General features: G+C 43.0%; 1 protein-coding gene across 1 annotated transcript in view; it reads right to left on the bottom strand.

Annotated features, from left to right (window-relative positions):
• Nucleotides 1-5,641: 5,641 nt before the first annotated feature.
• HPX (hemopexin) overlaps nucleotides 5,642-24,009 on the bottom strand; it is a 32,011-nt gene continuing 13,643 nt past the window's right edge. Inside the window, exons 5-10 of the mRNA XM_033947558.1 lie at nucleotides 23,370-23,523; nucleotides 13,933-14,148; nucleotides 12,549-12,665; nucleotides 11,376-11,506; nucleotides 6,932-7,076; nucleotides 5,642-6,023 (exon numbers count right to left, since the gene is read on the bottom strand). Coding sequence (XP_033803449.1) covers nucleotides 5,797-6,023; nucleotides 6,932-7,076; nucleotides 11,376-11,506; nucleotides 12,549-12,665; nucleotides 13,933-14,148; nucleotides 23,370-23,523 — 990 coding nt within the window. The 3' untranslated portion in view covers nucleotides 5,642-5,796. The remainder of the gene's footprint in view (nucleotides 6,024-6,931; nucleotides 7,077-11,375; nucleotides 11,507-12,548; nucleotides 12,666-13,932; nucleotides 14,149-23,369; nucleotides 23,524-24,009) is intronic.

The following is a 24,009-nucleotide window of genomic DNA, read 5'->3' as shown; positions in this document are numbered from 1 at the left end:
CCTGTGGAGACCTGATCTTCCAAGAGAAAGAAACGTTACTGAGATGCATTCAGCTATTGTTATATGTATTAATTATCGTCATGATCTAATCTTTAGCTAAATCAATAAAAACTTGAAATGTAACAAATGGAAGTCTTTTGATCAGGTCACTATTCACACAATCAAACATTTCATATTACAGACTGCGCTGTGCTGGGCTAAGACTTCAGTGTTTGTTTTCAGATGTGAAACATTTATGACTCGGGGATACTAAGGGCAATAAATTTCACGCACAATACTTAGAGCTTGTTCAGACACTGACGCAAGGTTAGTGTGACGAGCAATGCAGAGAAATGGTTCATATAGGCTACTGGTGCACAGCGTATTCAAATGACGTTTAAATCCTCGAAAGGTATTAATATAGAACCAAATCTTATTCCCACCTCCTAAGCAGCCAATTGAACGGAATTGCTTGATTCTCCCTCCTCTCTTCCTTCATCCATCTTGGGCATTGCTTTTCTTTAATTTCCTTTCTCTATCCACTAGGATTTGACTCCTCATTTCCATCCACTCCTCAGTCTCCCTCTGACATCATTCCCTATTTCTCAACCCCCCTCCCCAAGTTTACCTTAAAATTTGCCTTTTCCCTTATAAAGGACTAGGGGCATGCAATAAAGCTACTAAGTAGTACGGTATTTCCCCATATATAGGCCGTGGCCTATACATGGGTTTTACAAACCTGCCTATGGGGTGTGGTTCACTTAAATGGGGTGGCCTATCTAAATCTTTAAAATCACCCTCCCCTTAAATATATCCCTCACTGAACAGCTGCCGGCTGCCTCCTCGAATCTCCAGCGGTGCAGGGCAGTTGCGATCTTTTCAGCATCCAGCCTGGCCCCCCGCACCTTTTGCTGAATGGCTGCCGTCAGTCCTTGCGAGTCCTGTGAGAACTGACGGCAGCCATTCAGCAAGCGGTGCGAGGCCAGGCTGGATGCCAAAAAGATCGCAACTGCCCTGCACCGCTGGAGATTTGAGGAGGCAGCCGTCCAGCAGGTAATGTACCGGTAAGATAAGCCGCGGCTAATACCATGGGGCGGCATATCTACTGGTTTTAAAACATAGATCACCATTTGCTGTGGCCTATACATGGGGGCAACCTATATGTGGGAAAATAAGGTAAATGTATAACACACTGGAGAAACTATTTCTTCATTCAATGTGTAATTAAACTCTGGAATTCGTTGCCAGAGAATGTGGTGAAAGCTGTTAGCTTAGCAGGGTCTAAAAAAGGTTTGGATAATTTCCTAAAAGTCCATTAAAGCTTGGGGACTTGGGGAAATTTCTAAGACAGGGATGTCAACGTCCCTCCTCGAGGGCCACAATCCAGTCGGGTTTTCAGGATTTCCCCAATGAATATGCATGAGATCTATTTGCATGCACTGCTTTCATTGTATGCTTCTAGGTCTCATGCATATTCATTGGGGAAATCCTGAAAACCCGACTGGATTGTGGCCCTTGAGGAGGGACTTTGACACCCCTGTTCTAAGATAAGCAGCCTAAAATCTGTTTTACTAATTTGGAATATTTTCAGGTACTTGTGACCTGGGTTGGCCACTGTGGAAGCAGGATACTGGGCTTGATGGACCTTCATTCTGTTCCAGTATGGCAGCTCTTATGTTCTTATGTGAACCAAGTACAGGACAATCGAGCCATTGTGACATCACTGCTGAGGTTGGCTCTTAGGCATTGGTGGAATGAGGCATTATGACATCACAGTCTCAGCTCTGGAATGTTGCTACTCTTTGGGTTTCTGCCAGGTACTTGGGATCTGGATTGGCCACTGTTGGAAACAGGAGACTGGGCTTGATGGACCTTCGGTCTGTCCCAGTATATCAACTTATATTTTCTTAGGACGTGTGCTGCATATAGCTTTCCTGTTCCGTCCCTCCTCCTCTGATGTAACTTCTTTTTTCTACAGGGAAAACTCCAGGGCCCACCAAAGAGCAGCCGCTGCTCAGAAGAGCTTACAGTTTAATTATAACAGACACAGGACAAAAAGGGTGAATCTATGCACGCTGCTCAGGTAACATAGTAACATAGGTAGGGACTTACAACGGGAATGATGAGGCGGATAGGATAGGGGAATATAGAAGGAATGACAAACAGATGCTATACAAGTTGGTAGAGTTAAGACTTAAACACAGCTTCAAAAAAGTGTACTTTCAGCCTGGATTTGAATACCACCAAAGACGGAGCCTGACGTACCAAGGCATACGGCACAGCAAGATAGAATGGACGGAGTCAGGAGCTGGCAGTAGAGGAGAAGGGTACAGACAAGAGATACTTACCTGAGGAAACGGAGTTCTTGGAGCAGAGTTTAGGGAGAGATACTGAGGAGCTACAGAGTGAATACACTTATATGTCAGTAAGAGGATTTTGAACTGTATGTGGAAATGGACAGGGAGCCAATGAAGTGGTCTGAAGAGAGAGATAATGTGAACACGACACTGGCAGAATTCTGAACAGATTGAGATATGGCTTAGCAGAAGACCTGAGAGAAGCAAGTTGCAGTAGTCCAGGTAAGAGGTAATGAGAGCGCCGATGAGGGTCGTGACATGGTAGAGAAAGAAACGACAGGTTTTGGTGGTCTGATGGAAATGTGAAAAGAAGGAAAGAGGTGAATCAAAGATGAACCTGAGGTTGTGAGCTGATGAGACAGGGAAGATAAGTTATCTAATGAAACAGAGAAAGGGGAGAGGCGAGTTTAGGAGGAAAGATAAGGAGTTCAGTTTTGGCCATGTGTAATTTTAGATGGCAGCGAGACATCCAGGTAGCAATGCCAGATAGGCAGTTAAGAATCGGGCCTGGATTCCTGTAGAAATTTATGGTGTAGAGAGGTAGATTTGCGAGTCATCAGCATAGAGGTAATACTGGAAACCATGGGAAGAGATTAGAGCACAAAGGGAAGAAGTTTAGATGGAGAAAAGAAGAAGTCCCAGGACAAAGCCCTGAGGTACATCAGAATGGTGGTGGTGGAGAATCCTTCAGAGCTTACGGTAAAAGTGCAATGGGAAAGATAGGAAGAAAACCATGAGATCCAAGCGAGGACAGTGTATCGATGAGTAAGCGGTGATCTACAGCAGTGGTTCCCAACCCTATCCCGAAAACCTGACTAGCTGGTGGTCCTCCAGGGCAGGTTTGGGAACCACTGATCTACAGTATCAAGGAGGATGAGGGCGAAAGCTCGACTGAAGTAGGTCGAGGATAGCTCTAGACGCAAGAAAGTCAAGGTAGACTCCAGGAGTTGAGAGAGTTGAAGGATTCTGGACCCAGTCAATGCTGGACATGGGGGATGGGGTGGGAAGATGCTGCCACTAAGCAGGAGCAAGGAATTTGGCTGTTGTAGAGCAACCAATGAGGCAGGCCTTTGACACCCTTGAGATTTAGCACCCTAAGTCAGTGCCTTATTTGGTTCAGAGTGAGGTATCTTCAAAGGAAACTGACAAACTGGGAAATTGAGTGGTGGTGGTGGTGGAAGGAAAGGAATCAAATGGATGCTGTGAGGCCAGGGTATATATCAGAACGACAGGCAGATCAGATTGCTGATGGGGTTCCAATACGGGAGTCATTTTCCATGCGTAAAGCAAGTTTTATATATGGAAATGGCTCTTGTAAACCACTCCATAGCTTAGTAAGAAAGACAGCCCGTCCGTAGTGTAGGAAATAATGCCAAAAAAAGAGGAACATGATTTAAGCACTGGCAGAGAGTTGAAAAGCGTGCCACGGAGGCAAAAACTGAAAATATGTACATGTAAGTTTTTGTGTACATTTAAAACAAAGTCTGTGAGGGAGTCGATTGGTCCATGAGATGCCTGAGGGGTAAAAGGTGCATTTAGCAATCACAAAGTCATAACAGATAAAACAAATGAATGCTTTGTTTTGGTTTGTACTGGGGAAGATGTCTAAGAGAGACTCACGCTGGAAATATTCTTTGATGGCACCTTTTTATCTCTTAACTTGTAGGCCTGGTTTTCTTTGTGAAATAGGCTTGCTTTTGCTGAACTTGGAAGATGTAAAGGGAAGTGTGTGGGGCTGTGGTTAAAGCTACAGCCTCAGCACCCTGAGGTTGTGGGTTCAAATCCCACGCTGCTCCTTGTGACCCTGGGCAAGTCACTTAACCCCCCCATTGCCCCAGGTACATTAGATAGATTGTGAGCCCAAAGGGACAGACAGGGAAGATGCTTGAGGACCTGAATAAATTCATGTAAACAGTTCTGAGCTCCCCAGGGAGAACGGAATAGAAATTTAAAAAAATAAAAAATAAAGCAAACAGACAAACAAACTAAAGAGCAATCAAACATCATGACTTGAGTTCTTTAAAAAAGTCCTCAGACTTGAAATTGCAGACCTATAAATCATTCTCTGTACTTGATTGTTAATGATCGACAGCCCTGAAGATGACAATTTGTTTTTTAAACTTGAAAACACTTCCTGTCAAGGACTCAGCGGTTGCGTGCCTTCTGTAGCCGCTAGAGGGAGGTTGTGGCCAGAATACTGCAGCTAGGTTGATCTTTGCAAAGAGCAAATTGGACCATGTTGTTAAAACTTCACTGGGGCCTAACATTTAAACATAAGAACATAAGCAGTGCCTCCGCCGGGTCAGACCATAGGTCCATCCTGCCCAGCAGTCCGCTCCCGCGGCGGCCCAAACAGGTCACGACCTGTCTAAATCACCAGAAGGGGCCCCCATGCCTCCTTGGTTTCCTAATTGAGTCCTATCTTCCTGTCAAAGTCCTAGCCCCCCGGTCTTGCACCTGCACGACCTGGTTGGGTTTCTACATTTATTTTCTGGTTAGCTTTCTCAGTATCCCACGATCCCTTTATCCCTCAGGAATCCATCCAGTCTCTGAGGGATAAAGGGATCGTGGGATACTGAGAAAGCTAACCAGAAAATAAATGTAGAAACCCAACCAGGTCGTGCAACTTGCATGGCACTCTTCCTCTATCCTGATATTACCAGATCTATCCAAAAGCTTAAATTATCTTTCCCCTCATTAAAAGGTGTTATCTGTATCAAAAAATTGAGGAAATTAATGAGCTTTGGAATAACTTTCCTGTCCAGCTGCATAATTTGGGCTCTTTCCAATTATTTTGAAAACATTTTCAAAAATGTAATTTCCGCTGCTCTCTATATAACCACTAATTCTTATTATATTTTCCTTTCTTAAATGCTTGTAAACCGTGTTGAGCTCTATCTTTATAGAGAAGATGCAGTATATAAGCTTAAGGTTTAGTTTGATAGGCATTGGCCTACTTATTCCTATCCACAATGCTAAAGATGCCAGGCATGAAGCATGATTGCTTTGGGGTATCACTGCTTTCCAAGACTCTTTTTTGCCTCTTTGTCCTCTGTTCTGCTGGAAAGGGTTGCCAAAAACAGGGGAGCTGCCTAGATCCTATTGAACAATCGAGACATCTTCTAAATAGACATTGCACAAGGGTCACTGCCATCGATGTCCCACCCTCCCTGCTCTGCTAGTTTCAGTAAAGAAAAGTGACCCAGACAGATGAATGCTTTCTTTATATACAAGTTGTCTGTATTGCACGGAATGAAACATACTGAAAATATTCATTACTGTATGTTTGGACAAAAGCAGACAGGTTTAATGCATGAAGGCCTTTATTGGGTTCTTTAAAACAGCTCCATGGAGTCTTGCCAGTGTTTAGAGAGGTCAACATGAGAAGGAGACAAGAGAAGAGAGAGATTGGATGTCACAAAGGAGAGGAGGGGGGTAAAGATGGGACAGTCTGTGACCCTCACTGGGTGCACTCCATAATCTCTGTAGAAATCCGATGAGCTTCCGGTAGCTCTGTGGCACTGAGCAGTGAAACGACATTTGGGTATTGGAAGAAATATATCCCACTAAATATATGCACACCCTCTGCGTTACACATAGCACTGTCTACGTGGGAGTGCACGATCACTCTCTCCTGCTCTGGGACACGGGGGCTCGACATCAAATCCACCATCTGAATCTTGTTACCTGACATGGAAGCATAAAAGAGATGTCAATGATAAGTAACAGCCAATTAGGATCTCCACTTTTTTCCTATATTTTAAAAAATATTATAAAAGCCATAGTTGCTTAACCAAATCCCATCGAACCACCTCCACCTCTGTATCCCTCCCGAACCCCCAAATACCAAGTTCTCCATCCCTTACCTTCCCAAAAGTTCTCAAAACTTCAGACTTTCCTCCCCTCCACTTACTAACCACGCCTAACCCATGGGGGAGGGGTATCATGCCATATTTGCTCAAATTAAATCAGCTTATTTCTCAGTATAGTACGAGGGGGTGCTGAAAAGTTCTCAGCCCAACCAAGACGAGAATAACGTGGATCTGGTTCAATCAATAATCTGAAACAATGTCAAAACAGAGAATTTTGTTTCTGCAAATTGGCATTTAATGAACTAAGATAAACATTCTTTTCAGCTACTCAGAATTTAGGAAGTTGGTTGGTTGGGCTTTTTCAGCACCCCCTCGCATTTTTAAAGGTTCCTGATTTCTGTGGGTTAAAAAATGTTTTGCTGGCATCAGGACAGCTGTTAAGAGGCTCCAGACTGACAGCCTTAGTAACCCAATGTCATCTGTGTCTAAGAGGAGGCTTAGGCTGACTCCTTGGGCTAGCCATGGAAGAAAACCCTGGATGTCTCAATCCAGTGGAACATGGAAAAGAATGACTAAGGTGGGACAAGGATCGAACTCTTAAGAAACACCAACCGTCTGAGTTTAAGGGAGGGAGTTATAGCCTACTTTTTGTCAAAGAAGCCTAGAACTAGCTGAGAACTGTGCCACTCATGCCACGGTTGTGTAAAGTCCACCAAATCTTCTAACGGAGCTTCCTATGAAACCCTGGAGGCAGTAATGGTGAGTAGAAGGGCTATTGCTCACCTTTGATTACATACAGCTGGGAGGAGTGGGGGCAGGTGAAAGCAGCATCCAACTCTCTAATACCCAATTCCTCTTGCAGGGGGTGGGGATATCCTTGCACCAGCGTGTACAACTGATCTGCCATGAAGATACTGACATTTGATCCCTGAGAAACAAAACAGAAAAAGAGTTAATTGTACTATCAAAGAAAGACTGGATTTACTGGAGACAGGTGGCAGAGAGGCAGCTGGTCTTCTGCCAAGGGACAGAGGGTACCAGTATTTGGTTCTGATTAGAGACAAGCATGGTAGAGGATACCAGTACAGTCAACGAAGAGAAATCTGCCCTGATGAATGAACAGTAGCAGAAAGGAAGCCTCGGGGTTTCATTTCATTTCCTAGATAGATTATAACTCACCTATTTCAAGAATCTAGGTGACATACCAATGACATAGATAACATTTAAATATGGCATTCTCAAAATTAAATATCCAAATAAAACATGAGAATATAAGAATAACCTTACTGGGTCGATACTGGGCCTTACACTGTCCATTTAACCCAATATCCCATCTTCACAGAGGCCAATCCAAGTCAGAAGTACTTGGCTAAAACCCAAAGAGTAGCAACATTCCATGCTACCAATCCAGGGCAAGCAGTGGCTTCCCCCGTCTGTCTCAATAACAGATTATGGACTTTTCCTTCAGGAACTTGTCCAAACCTTTCTTTTTTTGTAATATATTGAACAAGTTATCCTTTTATATATTTCAAAATGTAAAATAAATATTAATTTATAACATTTTATTGAAGGAATCAAACAAGTGTACAGTAATATAATACATAATATACTCATAACAATTAAATTCACAAAACTAATTTTCATACAAATTTCTATTATTCCTCCAAAATATATTTCCATATTATCCACCTCAAACCTCTATACATTCCCCAATCCCATTTCCCCCTTTTCAATCCCCCCTTCCCCTCCTCCCCCCTTTATTTATGTTCAAACATTTTATTAAAGGAATAAAATAAAAATACATATAAATTATTCAAGAAGATTTCTCTAACAAATACTAATCCCGTAAACTAATCCCCCCACCCTGGATGAAAATAAAGAAAAAGAAAAATAATGAACTGGAATGTAATGTCAATAGCTTCAATGTCAAATGAGTCTCCTGTAAAAAAAAACAATTGAAGCATGATGTCTATTTAAACTTTGCAATATCTTTTTCCTTTTTAGTGGTGAGGAGAAACCTCCCACATTCCAAGTAATAAAATTCAACACCATTATAATACTACTTGACCAAAAAAGATATTACATAATTTAGTAATAAAAATCCAATTTAAAGAAAGGAACCGTCCCAGCCACCAGTCTCCATCTAGGCCAAATAAAAATAAACTCCAAAACATACCACATCCATAAGTAAACAGAAAAATAAAAATTTTTGTCAACTTCCATCCAAACCGCCCTTCCCCCCCCCCATTACCTTCAAATCTTTAATAATCCAAACCATCCCGCTAAACCTCCACAAAAACATAATTCTCCACCCCCAACCACCCCAACAGTCCAACCCCAAATTTCAACCTAGCTTCCCCTCCCATCCCCCCCATATAAATCCCCCTAAATTTAATCCCATACCTTGACTAAAGACAAATCTAATGTCCAGGGCCATCTCTATGTACCCTCACCCCTCCCCAAGCCCAACCTCCAAAATAACATATAAGCATCATCACCCAATCTAAAGATGTCATACCATAAAAATAACACGTTTGATTAATCTGTTTAAAAATTTCATAAATAAAATTAAAATTAATTATATATAGAAATAATGAATTTTAAAAATAACATAACAATACATTATATTAACCCTTAATAAATAATATAAATGAATATAGATAAAATATATATATAATGATATAATGATATATAATAAATACTGTAAGATAGATAAAATAAAATCCATCCTTAAATTGTAGTAAGAATTCCATTCATCCAAATTAACCCATGTATACATTTCCAACAATCAATTCATCTAAAGTACCCCAAGTGCACACGTCATCATTATAACATCGAACAAACTAGCTCTATAAACTCAAAACCATGCATATAGCTTCAAACATATAAATTCAATCATATCATAACAAGTATTCAATTCTATGTAATTTAGAACAAATTCATCAAGTAACCAAAAATCACATTTCAAAAATCACAATTCAGTAGAATGCTGTCACATAATATTACAACTCCAAAGCTACTGTATAACTTTGGCACAACTGCTCCACCTTCACTTGAAGCATACTGGAACAAAGTCAATGTGTTTTCCTTCAGATTCTGAGCCGTTACGCAAAGGGGCCGTTTTCCAAAGTACAGCCGATTTGCAGCAACATCAACGTTCCCCGCGCTCAGAATGTGGAACAAACTTTTTGTTTTGAATAAAAACATTCCAACAGTCTTTCAACTTCATATCAAAAATAAAATTATTCACAAAGTTAATTAAAATAAAATATTAATTCAAAAAATATATGAATTTTAACAACCATCCTTATTCTTCAGTTCCTCTTCTTTTAAAATATTATGTAAAGTAATGAATTTAAGTGTTTAAGACGGGGCTGAAAAAAAATTGTTGTTTGCCCATATAATTTAATCTCAATTTTGCCAAATATAATAAAGCAAATTGGACTTTAGCCTGAGCTAAACTTGTACAAATTGAAGAAAAAGCTTTTCTTTGAGATCCCACAACACTTGAATAGTCTTGAAAGCACAAAATACATTGTGACTGATATTCTAATTTCTCTCATGATCAGCTCTTTGTGGAAATAATTAAGCAAGCATAAAATGACCACACGAGGCTGTTGATTTACCTCTCTCCGAGCCCCCAATCTGTGAGCCCTTTCCACTCTAAAGGGGCCAGCAACCTGAGATAGTTCCAGCTGGGTATTAAGCCAGGTTTCCAAAAATCCCCGCAAGTCTTTGTCTATAATAGACTCCAGTAAGCCAATTAACCTCAGATTTCTCCTTCTGCTCCTATTTTCCAAATCATCTACTTTTTCCTCGAGTTGTTTATAGATCTTAGTTAGTCTCTGGTTCTCCGATGTAACCGTAGCCACGTCCATCTCCAGTACATCTATTCGTTGTCCAATCGCCACCATATCCCGACTCAATCCAGCAACACGATTCCTCACTTCAGCAATTTTGTCCAATAATGGCTTTAATTTAAGATCTAGGGATGCCTCAACCGTAGTAGAAATCTCCACCATGATCTCTGCCACCATCCATGTACTTCCCGACTGAGTACATTGAAAAGACGACAAAGCCGATGCTGAATCCACCGCCATTGTATCTTCTCTGCTTCTGAGTTTATCCTTTTCTTTTCTCAATGCTTTAGATGCCATGATTTCATCTACTCCTCTCAAACTGAGTGGAAGCATATTCAAGTATAAACCACCGCAGTCAGAGTCAATTCAGATGAAATTTTTAATAGATTAGAGGTCGGGCTTAGGAAGTCCGCAGAGGAGCCAAACCGATCAGCGACCGCTCTGCACCATAGCGCGCGCGCGCGACCCCCAAAACCTTTCTTAAAACCAGCTACACTATCCACTTTTACCACAACCTCTGGCAGCACGTTCCAGAGCTTAACTATTCTCTGAGTGAAAAAAATATTTCCCCCTATTGGTTTTAAAAATATTTCCCTGCAGTTTCACCGAGTGTCCCCTAGTCTTTGTAATTTTTGATGAAGTGAAAAATCGATCCACTTGTTCTACTCCACTCAGGATTTTGCAGACTTCAATCATATCTCCCCTCAGCCACCTCTTTTCCAAGCTGAAGAGCCCTAACTGTTTTGGTCTTTCCTTATACGAGAGGAGTTCCATCCCCTTTACCATCTTGGTCACTCTTCTTTGAACCTTTTCTAGCACCACTATATCTTTCTTGAGATAAGGAGACCAGAATTGAATGCAATACTCTAGATGAGATCACACCATGGAGCGATACAGGAGCATTACAGGAGCGATACAGGAGCATTTGGCCGCCACCATACATTGAATGGAAGGTTTCAGCATACTGTCTACAATGATATCCAGATCTTTTTCTTGGAAGCTACTTACCCTGGGATCAATAGCATGAAATGTTGCTGCCATTTGGGTTTCTGCCAGGATGGGCCTCTGTTGGATGGACTCTTGGTCTGACCCGATATGGCTATTCTTATAATATTGTATTTATTTCCCGGTACCTCACCTAGACCTGGGAATGGGCACACTAGAAGTATTTTAAATACATCAATGAGAATGGAAATGGGCACTTGGGTGGAGAGCAGTGGCCATAGAAGGGGAGTGTAGATTGGCAAGAAGACCCTAATCCTGAAAAGGAAACTTCTGGTCAAATGTACAGCGCTGCGTGCGTCTAGTAGCACTATAGAAATAATAAATAGTAGCAGTAGTCACCTGTATAAAGAGAGAATAATTACCTGAATGAAATACATCTTATTTTCCCAGGTAAAAGCCGCATCTACTTTCCCCTTAAGTTCTTTCCAGTTGTGGCTGAGGGGCCAAGCATGCCAACCATCCCGTTTGGTGTCTGTGCGGAAGAAGTAGCCACCTGAGGGGAGAGAGAGGTCAACCATGGGAAGAAGCGAGACCCCCTTCAGGGAGACAGCGTCAGAAAACACAAAAGTCACCAATAAACATCTACATTGATACCTATTTCTCAGCAGCCCTGTCCTTGTAAGTGTTGTTCTTGATGCAGCTAAAGACCAGTCTGCCCATCCAGACCAACTACTCCTCTCTCTTAAAGATCTTGTGGACCTGTGTCACGCTTCCTTCAATTCAGATACAGATTTTGTGTCCACTATCTTCACCAGGAGGCCGTTCCATGAAAAAGTATTTTCTGAGGTTACTTCTAAATCTGTCCCCTTTCACCTTCATCCTATGCTCCCTCATTCCAGAGTTTCCTTTCAATTAAGACTCGCCTCATGCGCATTTCTGCCACGTAAGTATTTAAATATTTCTATCAAATCTCCCTTTTCCCCTATTTTCACCAAAGTACACATTTTGAGATCTTTTGTATTTGGTCGATCTCTAAATACCTCCAGATTCTTATTGCTATTGGCCAGGGATTCTCAGTACAGTCTTGGGGACACGTCCAGCCAGCCAAGTTGTCTACATTCATAAGCTACTGTATCTCGTGCACATTCGTTGTAGATATTCTGAACACGGTGCAGACCTTTGTCCCAATAAGCAATATATCATAAAGTAATCGCGTTGAAAGGGGATGTCCGTGCATGCTTGGATGCAACGTGGTGGTGGCGTTGCATGCGCGGATGCCTTTCTGCCTGACGAACAGGCATCGGGGCGGGACTGGCTGGGGGCAGGTCTAGGGGATCCGGATTTTACTGACATAAAATCTGTTAACCCTAAGCAGGGGTTGTCGCTTACATGTTTAAATATACAGCGTTGCTTACATCTGGCAGCACTTTAGAAATGCTAAGTAGTCGTGGTGGTAAATCAGTTGGATGAAATCATAGTCTGAAGTCTGAAAATTAGGGGGAGAGTGAAGAAGAAGAAGAAAGGACTGAGCCAAGGTGGACATGAATCTCCCAGGAAATGAGTAATGAAGGCCTCACATGTCATGGCCGCCTCACCTCGGAATCCATAGGTCCTGCCGGAGTCATCTGAGCTGAAGGCGTCGAAGGACCTGTTACTACATCGATCCTTGTATGACAAGAAGGTGTAATTTCTCCGGACTTCAAAAATGTGACCTGCAAGAAAAGAAATGTCAACATTAAATAAGAAAACCAGAATCCTCTCTCAGAACATGGTCAGTCTGGGTGTTTTGGGAGTATCCATAATATCCCTTTCCTGTTCTCAATATTCCCAGAAGTCAGAGGGGTCAGTCAGCCCCAGATCTACCTGTGAATGGCTCTGTCCTTCCAAAATGTATCCAATCCTTTGTTAATCCAGCTAGACTTTTAATTTTGGCCACATGCCTCAGCAACAAATTCCACAGCAGAAACGTGTGTTGACTAAAATAACAGTTTTATATCTACCAGTTAGATTTAAGAACTATTCCCTAGTCCTACCACTATTTAAAATCTTGACAGCAACCAGTGACTTTCGCTGAGGGAGTTTTTCTCTAAAATTCACTTTACAGGCTCTCCATTCTCAGGGCAGAATGAACCCTCAAATGTGCCCAGTTGGAACCCCCCAAACACACACATCATTGTTTAAACATCCCCTAGCTGCAGGCATAATTACATCACCTTCATCATCCCTTCACCTGAAAGGAGGACGGATTGAGACATCCGGGTTTTACTTCCACTGAAAGCTATGGATGTAAAACTGGAGGTCTGTAGCCAAAAGGAGTTACGTTCAGGTTCTCTGGCTAATTTCCTGGTTCCAGAGGGCTTCCACTAAGTTTGAATCAGCTGACAGTGCTTCTTTCATCTGCAAAGTGTGCCAGGCTGGGAGCCTACCCAGGGCAAAAGGAGAGTCAGCAGATAGGGGGCAGCAGTAGGAAAGATGCAACGCACATGGGGTGGGCACAGTGGCTCCCCGCGCTCTCCTCTCCACCCCACTTGTGCTCTCCCTTCCCACCCCTGGACCTCTTAAAATCTTTGCCAGCGCAAGCAGCTTCTTCAGCCTGCTGTTTGCGCTAGCTTTCCCTTTGACGTCACTTCCTGCCTCTGCAACCCGGAAGTGATTTCAGAGGGAGCCAGGCCAGTATGAGCAGTAGACTAGAGTAATTGCTCGCATTGACGAACATTTTAAAGAAGTACCGGGGGGGGGGGGGGTGAACAGTTGCCAGCGCCCCCATGATGATGGCACCTCCCCATATTATGTCACTGGGTGGGCAGGATAAAGAAAAAGGCCTCCTGGGTGGTGGCATCAGTGCAATGACCTTTCACCCAACTGACAGGGTTCCTCTTAAATGTTTTGGGTGACGCCACCTAATTTGCATATGCTGTAATCCCTCTCTAGTTCAGGAGGGAGAGCCTGAGCTCTTGCCAGGTCACTGTTGAAGCTTACCTCTGCCAGGACAGTGGATGAAGTAGTCCCGTAGGTCTAGGGGGTAGCCACGAGGAATCTCAAAGGAGACGGGGTTGAAGCGGGTGAAGCTCACATTCTGGAAGCAGTAATACTTCTCCATCCAGCGAGCTGTAGCTGAGCAGCCTGGAGGCAAGGTCCACAACCTCTTCTTCACTGCCGGCGTCTCACCAAGAGCATAAACGTACACTGAATCCCCTGCACAGAGAAACAGATGTACAGCATGGGTAGAGATCCTCAAATTCTCACAGAGAGTGACAGACTGCTTTATTACCCGGGGGTCTTACCAGACAATAACACACTGTCTTATTGCCCAGGGATCTCACCAGAGAGTGGCACATTGAGACCCATTTACATAAGAACATAATAGCTCAGTGGCCAATCCAGGTCCCTAGTACTTGGCCAAAACCCAAGGAGTAGCAACATTCCATGCTACCGATCCAGGACAAGCAGTGGCTTCTATGTCTTTCTCAATTAGACACACTTAGGTTTCTATGGTACTTTGTGTGTCTAAGTGCTTTGAAAATGAGCCCCGTTGTCTCATTGCCCAAAGATCTCACCAGAGAGAGAGAGACACACTGTCTCATTACTCAGGGATCTCACCAGAGAATGACACAGACTCATTACGCTGGAGTCTCACCAGAAAGGGTCATGTGGAGGGGCATTTTCGATGTCGTCTAAGTCCGACTTTGCACGTTTCCACGAGGACGTCCAAAAGTTGAGTCGGGAAAACGACCATTTTCAAAACCGCAAGGTGTCTATCTTTATTTATTTTTTTAATGACTCATCTAGATGTTCTGGCCCTTAGTAGATCTATCTTTTTTGGTCATTATTGAAAATGAAAGCTTCTTTGGATGTGGCAGGGGCCTGCATTTCAATAGACTGGCCACAGAGACATCCCAACAGAGCAGTGGGGCACCTTAGAGCAGTGGTTCCCAACCCTGTCCTGGAGGACCACCAGCCAGTCAGGTTTTCAGGATAGCCCTAATAAATATGCATGGAGCAGATCTGCATGCCTCTCACCTCCATTATATGCAAATCTCTCTCATGCATATTCATTAGGGTTATCCCCAAAACCTGACTGGCTGGTGGTCCTCCAGGACAGGGTTGGGAACACTGCCTTAGAGGGCACTACTGTGAACTTCACATAAAGGGTACCAGGTACATATTTCACCATATCCCCCTTATAGTGTATAGTGAGCCCTACAAAACTCCCCAAAACCTACTATACCCACCTGTCTTCCACCCCAATAGTCCTTTTGGCTGCACCTATATGGCAGTAAAGTAGTGGGCAGAGTGAGTTATGGGCGTGGTTCACTACAACGCCCACCAGGCAACTCCAGACCCTGCTTACTGCTCTAGGATTTCCCAATGGAGATTAGAGCACTCCGTTTTTAGTTTTGGGGCTCTACTAGGATTTCCCATAACTGCAGCAGTCATAGAGGCTGGTATATACTGTTTCACGGTCAGAGGGGGTCATTCACTACTGGGGGAGCATGTCTTCATGCATCCAGTGATCATTTGGTCAGTTTGGATACCTTTTTGGCCCTGAACGTCTAAATAATGCCCTGGACATCTTCAAAAATATTTCATTATCTCGGCAATCACGTCCAGGTCCTAAGATCACCCTCATCCTATCCAAAACATGCCCCTAACACGACCTTTTAAAATTTAGTCCTTCTGGAGGGAAATGACCAGCAAAACGTCTAAAGAGTCAGTTGTGAAAATTGGCACTTGGACGTTTTGGTGATTAAAATGTCCAAGTGCTGCTTTATGCCATTTTTTAAATATCTTTCTGTTTTAAAAATGAGCCCCATTGTCTCATTATTTGGGTGTCTCACCACACAGTGGCATACTGTCTCATTACATAGGGATCTCATCAAAGAATGACAAATTGTCTCATTACACAGGGTTTTTCTACAAAGTAACAAACTGCCCCCTTACCAAGGAATCTCACTAGGGAGTGACACTGTCTCTTTCTTCAGGGATCTCACCAGGGAGTGATACTGTCTCCTTACCAAGGAATCTCACTAGGCAGTGACACTGTCTCTTTCTTCAGGGATCTCACCAGGGAGTGACACACTGCCTCAACACCAAGGAATCTCACTAGGGAGTGACATTGTCTCTTTCTTCAGGGATATCAGCCAGGGAGTGATACTGTCTCCTTACCAAGGAGTCTCACTAGAGAGTAGCACTGTCTTTTTCTTCAGGGATCTCACCAGGGAGTGACACACTGCCAACATACCATGGAATCTCACTATGGAGTGACACTGTCTCTTTCTTCAGGGATCTAACCAGGGAGTGATAGTGTCTCCTTACCAAGGAATCTAACTAGGGAATGACACTGTCTCTTTCTTCAGGAATCTCACCAGGGAGTGATACTGTCTCCTTACCAAGGAATCTCACTAGGGAGTGACACTGTCTCTTTCTTCAGGAATCTTACCAGGGAGTGATACTGTCTCCTTACCAAGGAATCTCACTAGGGAGTGATACTGTCTCCTTACCAAGGAATCTCACTAGGGAGTGATACTGTCTCTTTCTTCAGGCATCTCACCAGGGAGTGATACTGTCTCCTTACCAAGGAATCTCACTAGGGAGTGACACTGTCTCTTTCTTCAGGGATCTCACCAGGGAGTGATAGTGTCTCCTTACCAAGGAATCTCACTAGGGAGTGATACTGTCTCTTTCTTCAGGCATCTCACCAGGGAGTGATACTGTCTCCTTACCAAGGAATCTCACTAGGGAGTGACACTGTCTCTTTCTTCAGGGATCTCACCAGGGAGTGATACTGTCTCCTTACCAAGGAATCTCACTAGGCAGTGACACTGTCTCTTTCTTCAGGGATCTCACCAGGGAGTGACACACTGCCTCAACACCAAGGAATCTCACTAGGGAGTGACATTGTCTCTTTCTTCAGGGATATCAGCCAGGGAGTGATACTGTCTCCTTACCAAGGAGTCTCACTAGAGAGTAGCACTGTCTTTTTCTTCAGGGATCTCACCAGGGAGTGACACACTGCCAACATACCATGGAATCTCACTATGGAGTGACACTGTCTCTTTCTTCAGGGATCTAACCAGGGAGTGATAGTGTCTCCTTACCAAGGAATCTAACTAGGGAATGACACTGTCTCTTTCTTCAGGAATCTCACCAGGGAGTGATACTGTCTCCTTACCAAGGAATCTCACTAGGGAGTGACACTGTCTCTTTCTTCAGGAATCTTACCAGGGAGTGATACTGTCTCCTTACCAAGGAATCTCACTAGGGAGTGATACTGTCTCCTTACCAAGGAATCTCACTAGGGAGTGATACTGTCTCTTTCTTCAGGCATCTCACCAGGGAGTGATACTGTCTCCTTACCAAGGAATCTCACTAGGGAGTGACACTGTCTCTTTCTTCAGGGATCTCACCAGGGAGTGATAGTGTCTCCTTACCAAGGAATCTCACTAGGGAGTGATACTGTCTCTTTCTTCAGGCATCTCACCAGGGAGTGATACTGTCTCCTTACCAAGGAATCTCACTAGGGAGTGACACTGTCTCTTTCTTCAGGGATCTCACCAGGGAGTGATACTGTCTCCTTACCAAGGAATCTCACTAGGCAGTGACACTGTCTCTTTCTTCAGGGATCTCACCAGGGAGTGACACACTGCCTCAACACCAAGGAATCTCACTAGGGAGTGACATTGTCTCTTTCTTCAGGGATATCAGCCAGGGAGTGATACTGTCTCCTTACCAAGGAGTCTCACTAGAGAGTAGCACTGTCTTTTTCTTCAGGGATCTCACCAGGGAGTGACACACTGCCAACATACCATGGAATCTCACTATGGAGTGACACTGTCTCTTTCTTCAGGGATCTAACCAGGGAGTGATAGTGTCTCCTTACCAAGGAATCTAACTAGGGAATGACACTGTCTCTTTCTTCAGGAATCTCACCAGGGAGTGATACTGTCTCCTTACCAAGGAATCTCACTAGGGAGTGACACTGTCTCTTTCTTCAGGAATCTTACCAGGGAGTGATACTGTCTCCTTACCAAGGAATCTCACTAGGGAGTGATACTGTCTCCTTACCAAGGAATCTCACTAGGGAGTGATACTGTCTCTTTCTTCAGGCATCTCACCAGGGAGTGATACTGTCTCCTTACCAAGGAATCTCACTAGGGAGTGACACTGTCTCTTTCTTCAGGGATCTCACCAGGGAGTGATAGTGTCTCCTTACCAAGGAATCTCACTAGGGAGTGATACTGTCTCTTTCTTCAGGCATCTCACCAGGGAGTGATACTGTTTCCTTACCAAGGAATCTCACTAGGGAGTGACACTGTCTCTTACTTCAGGAATCTCACCAGGGAGTGATACTGTCTCCTTACCAAGGAATCTCACTAGGGAGTAATACTGTCTCTTTCTTCAAGCATCTCACCAGGGAGTGATACCGTTTCCTTACCAAGGAATCTCACTAGGGAGTGACACTGTCTCTTTCTTCAGGGATCTCACCAGGGAGTGACACACTGCCTCAACACCAAGGAATCTCACTAGGGAGTGACATTGTCTCTTTCTTCAGGGATCTCACTAGGGAGTGATACTGTCTCCTTACCAAGGAATCTCACTAGGGAGTGATACTGTCTCTTTCTTCAGGGATCTTACCAGGGAGTGATAGTGTCTCCTTACCAAGGAATCTCACTAGGGAGTGACACTGTCTCTTTCTTCAGGGATTTCACTAGGGAGTGATACTGTCTCCTTACCAAGGAATCTCACTAGGTAGTGACACTGTCTCTTTCTTCAGGAATCTCACCAGGGAGTGATACTGTCTCCTTACCAAGGAATCTCACTAGGGAGTGACACTGTCTCTTACTTCAGGAATCTCACCAGGGAGTGATACTGTCTCCTTACCAAGGAATCTCACTAGGGAGTAATACTGTCTCTTTCTTCAAGCATCTCACCAGGGAGTGATACCGTCTCCTTACCAAGGAATCTCACTAGGGAGTGACACTGTCTCTTTCTTCAGGGATCTCACCAGGGAGTGACACACTGCCTCAACACCAAGGAATCTCACTAGGGAGTGACATTGTCTCTTTCTTCAGGGATCTCACTAGGGAGTGATACTGTCTCCTTACCAAGGAATCACACTAGGGAATGATACTGTCTCTTTCTTCAGAGATCTCACCAGGGAGTGACACACTGCCTCAACACCAAGGAATCTCACTAGGGAGTAACATTGCCTCTTTCTTCAGGGATCTCACCAGGGAGTGATACTGTCTCCTTACCAAGGAATCTCACTAGGGAGTGACACTGTCTCTTTCTTCAGGGATCTCACTAGGGAGTGATACTGTCTCCTTACCAAGGAATCTCACTAGGGAGTGACACTGTCTCTTTCGTCAGGGATCTCACCAGGGAGGATACTGTTTCCTTACCAAAGAATCTCACTTGGGAGTGACATTGTCTCTTTCTTCAGGGATCTCACCAGGGAGTTACACTGTCTCCTTACCAAGGAATCTCAATAGGGAGTGACACTGTCTCTTTCTTCAGGGATCTCACCAGGGAGTTACACTGTCTCCTTACCAAGGAATCTCACTAGGGAGTGACACTGTCTCTATCTTCAGGGATCTCACCAGGGAGTGACACACTGCCTCCATACCAATGAATCTCACTAGGGAGTGACACTGTCTATTTCTTCAGGGATCTCACTAGGGAGTGATACTATCTCCTTACCAAGGAATCTCACTAGGGAGTGACATTGTCTCTTTCTTCAGGGATCTCACCAGGGAGTGACACACTGCCTCAACACCAAGGAATCTCACTAGGGAGTGACACAGTGCCTCCATAACAAGGAATCTCACTAGGGAGTGACACTGTCTCTTTCTTCAGGGATCTCACCAGGGAGTGATACTGTCTCCTTACCAAGGAATATCACTAGGGAGTGACATTGTCTCTTTCTTCAGGGATCTCACCAGGGAGTGACACACTACCTCCTTACCAAGGAATCTCACTAGGGAGTGACACACTGCTTCCTTACCAAGGAATCTCACTAGGGAGTGACACTGTCTCTTTCTTCAAGGATCTCACCAGGGAGTGACACACTACCTCCTTACCAAGGAATCTCACTAGGGAGTGACACTCTCTCTTTCTTCAGGGATCTCACCTTGGTATGACACTGCCTCCATACCAAGGAATCTCACTAGGGAATGACACTGTCTCTTTCTTCATGGATCTCACTAGGGAGTGATATTGTTTCTTTCTTCAGTAATCTTACCATGGAGTGACACACTGTCTCATTACATGGGGACCTTAAAGAGAAGCACCTCCTTGGGTTTAGGCCAGATACTAGTGACCTGGATTGCCACCGTGAGAACGGGCCACTGGGCTTGATGGACCATTGGGCTGACCCAGTATAGCTATTCTTTATTTTTTTTTCAAAACATTTTTCTTGTAGGAACAAAAGAAAATACATTCAGATAATATATAAATATATTCCTTACAAATAAATTCACATATTTAAAAATTATATTCCGTATAATACATATTATCAAATAATATTATCATTCCTTCAATCATCTTATATTATACTATCTTATATTATACCATAATCCCTCATTATCACCTCCTCTCTCCCCTTCCCTTCTCCCTTCTTCCCTCCCCATCACCCCTCCTTCCAACCCATTTTATTATCCCCTCCATCCCATTCCCCATTCCCTCCATCCTCTTTTCCCTTCCCCTTCCCCAGATGAAAGGTGACAGAAAAAAATCAACAGCCCAAGATCTGAAATGCAATTCATACAACCATAGCTTCAATGTAATTCATTGAGAATTAAACTTCTTGCTTTAGGTGAAAGTTTTTGAATATAGGGATCCCAAGTCCTCATAAAAAGACGAGTTCGTCTAGGAGATCACCGCACCTCCCAGATCTGAAATAAAAGTAAACGATGCAACTGGCTCCTCCAATGCCAAAAACTTAGAAATTCTTTCTGTAACCAATATTGCATAATACATTTATGCCCAATCATACAAGCCTTCTGAAATAAAAGGCATCTCCCTTGACCAAATTCCCCCCAAGTAGCTGCCTTACCAAAAATAACTCCGCTTGGAGAGCCCACAACAGGACTATCCCTTAAAGAACCCAAATATAATAGGATGGCAGACCAGAAAGACTTAATTAAAGGGTACAGCCAAAAAGCATGAGATAATGTGTCAAGATCCTTATCACATTTAATACAAATTGGGGAATTTACCAAAGCCGCATGAAAAGCTTGAATTTCAGAGAAATAAGCCCTATGTAAGACTCTATAAATATATTCCCTCCAAACAGAACCCTTAATAATTTTTGGTAATCTATTAATAGCTTGTCTAAAATCAAGAAGTGAAATCTGAATTCCCAACTCTTTACTCCAATTTTGTAAAATTTTTCCATATGTACGAGTTGGAAGTGAATTCCACCACCATTTATGTAATAAAGATACTGAAATAGGCACCTCTTCACATTGATTAAAAAAGATAGAATTCTATCACGAGCTCCACATGAAAGATTCGATCTCCGTAATTTATTCCAATAATTCAACAATTGCATATAAGGACCCAGGAAAGGTCAGGGAAACTCCTTATCTTCCCTGTCTCATCCAATGCCTGTGCTAAATAATAAACTCTCTTAAACCCCCAATTTCTAAAAATCCTAGATGTCATCATTACCTGGAATAGGTAACATATCAGTTATACGTGGATTGTAACCCCATAATTTAACTAAATTACCCCAAACCGACCTCATTAGAGTTAAAATAGAACTATATCTTAAATGAACCGGTAATTTAGACTGACGTACCTGAAAAAGAGATAATAAATGAAAAGGATGATAAAAAGCTTTTTCATAAATAAAACATCATCCAGAACCCAATCCCTAATATGTCTTAATAAACAAGCCTTCCCATAGATATGGAGATCAGGGAGTCCCATACCATCCCTCTTCCCTGATCCTAATAAAATATCAAAAGATAATTTTGGCTTTTTCTCCGCCCAACTAAATTTAGTAATTGCAGTTCTTAATTTCCGCTAATCTCTACTTGTCAATTCCAGGGGAAGCATCTGAAAAGTATATAACCATTTGGGGAAAAGAACCATTTTAAAAAGAGCTAAATGTCCACCTAGGGATAAAGGTAAAGACTGCCATTTCAACAATCTGTTTTGTATGACTCATTAAATCTGGAAATTCTATTTATATAAAAATTTAGAATCTACCGGAATATGAATACCCAAGTATTTAAATTGATCTTCCATCCATCTTAGTGGAAAATCAGGACCCCACTGTATGTGTAAGCTATCATTTGTAGCCATAGCTTCAGATTTAATTTAAATCCTGAAAAATCACCAGACTCAGCAAAACTTTCCAATAAGGACTGTAATGATATCCTAGGATTTGTTAAATGCACAAAAATATCATCGGCAAAAGCAACGATTTTAAAAGCAGAAGACCTGATATCCACTCCGATAATATCTGGATTAGTCAAAATCTCATGAATCAATGGGTCCAGGGTCAATACAAAAAGTAACGGAGACAAAGGACATCCTTGCCTCGTCCCTTGACCCACAGTAAAAAATTCCAAATAATATCAATTCACAAATCCTCTAGCCCAGTGGTTCCCAACCCTGTCATGGGGAACCACCAGCCAGTCTGGTTTTCAATATATCCCTAATGAATATGCTTGAGAGAGATTTGCATATAATGGAAGTGACAGGAATGTAACCTGTCACTTCCATTATATGCAAATCTCTCTCATGCATATTCATTAGGGATATATTGAAAACCAGACTGGCTGGTGGTCCCCCAGGACAGGGATGGGAACCACTGCTCTAGCCTGTATGTCTGAATAAAGTGTCCCAATAGCCTCCTGAAAATATCCTGTAATACCATATTTAGTTAAGACTGCAAATAAAAATTCTCATCTAACCCTATCAAATGCTTTCTCAGCATTAATGAACAATGATGGCAGATTCTTATGACAAACCCACTCTAAAGAATATAAAATTGATTGAATATTCTTAACTGCCGTTCGTCCTTTTACAAACCCTACTTGAGGCTCAGCAATCAAATCAAGTAACAACTTTGCTAATAATTTGGCTTCAGTCTGGCTTTTCTTATGTTCTTATGTGGATCAGCATTTCCACTTTCTGCCCACCTTTAAGGATCCTCAGGCTCAGCTAAATTTTTAGGTTGTGGGAATGAGGCAAAGCATTTGTGAAATGTTACTTGTGCATCTCAGCTCACTTCTGAGTTCTGATGAAATGAACATATGAGGTTTAACTCCTGACAAGTTGATACCAAGGGCTAACAAAAGCCCAGAAGAATTAGCCAATGTTATTAAGGTCATAAGAGAGAGGGACAATAAGGGGCACTTTAACCAAAATCATGGTCTCTGTTGCCAGCCTGCCATGATTCTCACCCTTGAAGAAGAGGACAGTGTCTGACTTGCATTCTCCCGAGGGACACTCCACCACCGAATCCAGGTTTCCAGGAACACCAGGGAACTCCTTGCTGATCATCCGGGGAAAGCCAGCCACCAGGATGTCTTCCTTGTAAGCCCACACTAATTCATCCTGGGGAAAGAAAATGCTCAGATAAATAAGCACCCAATTAGCTAGCGCCCATGAAAAGGCGCCCTAATGTCTAATCCACATTTCTTGCCATCTTTGTCACATCAAATTCCTGCTCTAAAGATAATAATAATAATAATTTTACTCTTATATACCGCCATACCCAGCGAGTTCTAGGCGGTTTACATCAATTAATTAAGATCCGCGATGACACGCAGCTTTACAACATTTTATCAGAAATGCAAGCCGCAATGAGGGAGAGGATAGAAGGTAAGATAGAGAAAGGGAGATCAAGAAGAAAGGAGAAGAGCAGTAAGAGGTGGATTGATTGCTGGAATAGGGGGGGGATTAAGGGTCCTGTTTGCGGAATAGGTGACTTTTGAGTAATGTACCATTTGGGCTAGCCATGGGTTCAGCTTAGCCGCCTAGAAGGCGAAGGTTTTGTCTAGGAATCTTTTGAGATGAAGGCGAACAGCTGGATTCTGCGGG

This window comes from Geotrypetes seraphini, chromosome 6, assembly GCF_902459505.1.
Source record: "Geotrypetes seraphini chromosome 6, aGeoSer1.1, whole genome shotgun sequence".
Taxonomy (NCBI): domain Eukaryota; kingdom Metazoa; phylum Chordata; class Amphibia; order Gymnophiona; family Dermophiidae; genus Geotrypetes; species Geotrypetes seraphini.
This window is presented reverse-complemented; position numbering and strand designations above follow the sequence as displayed.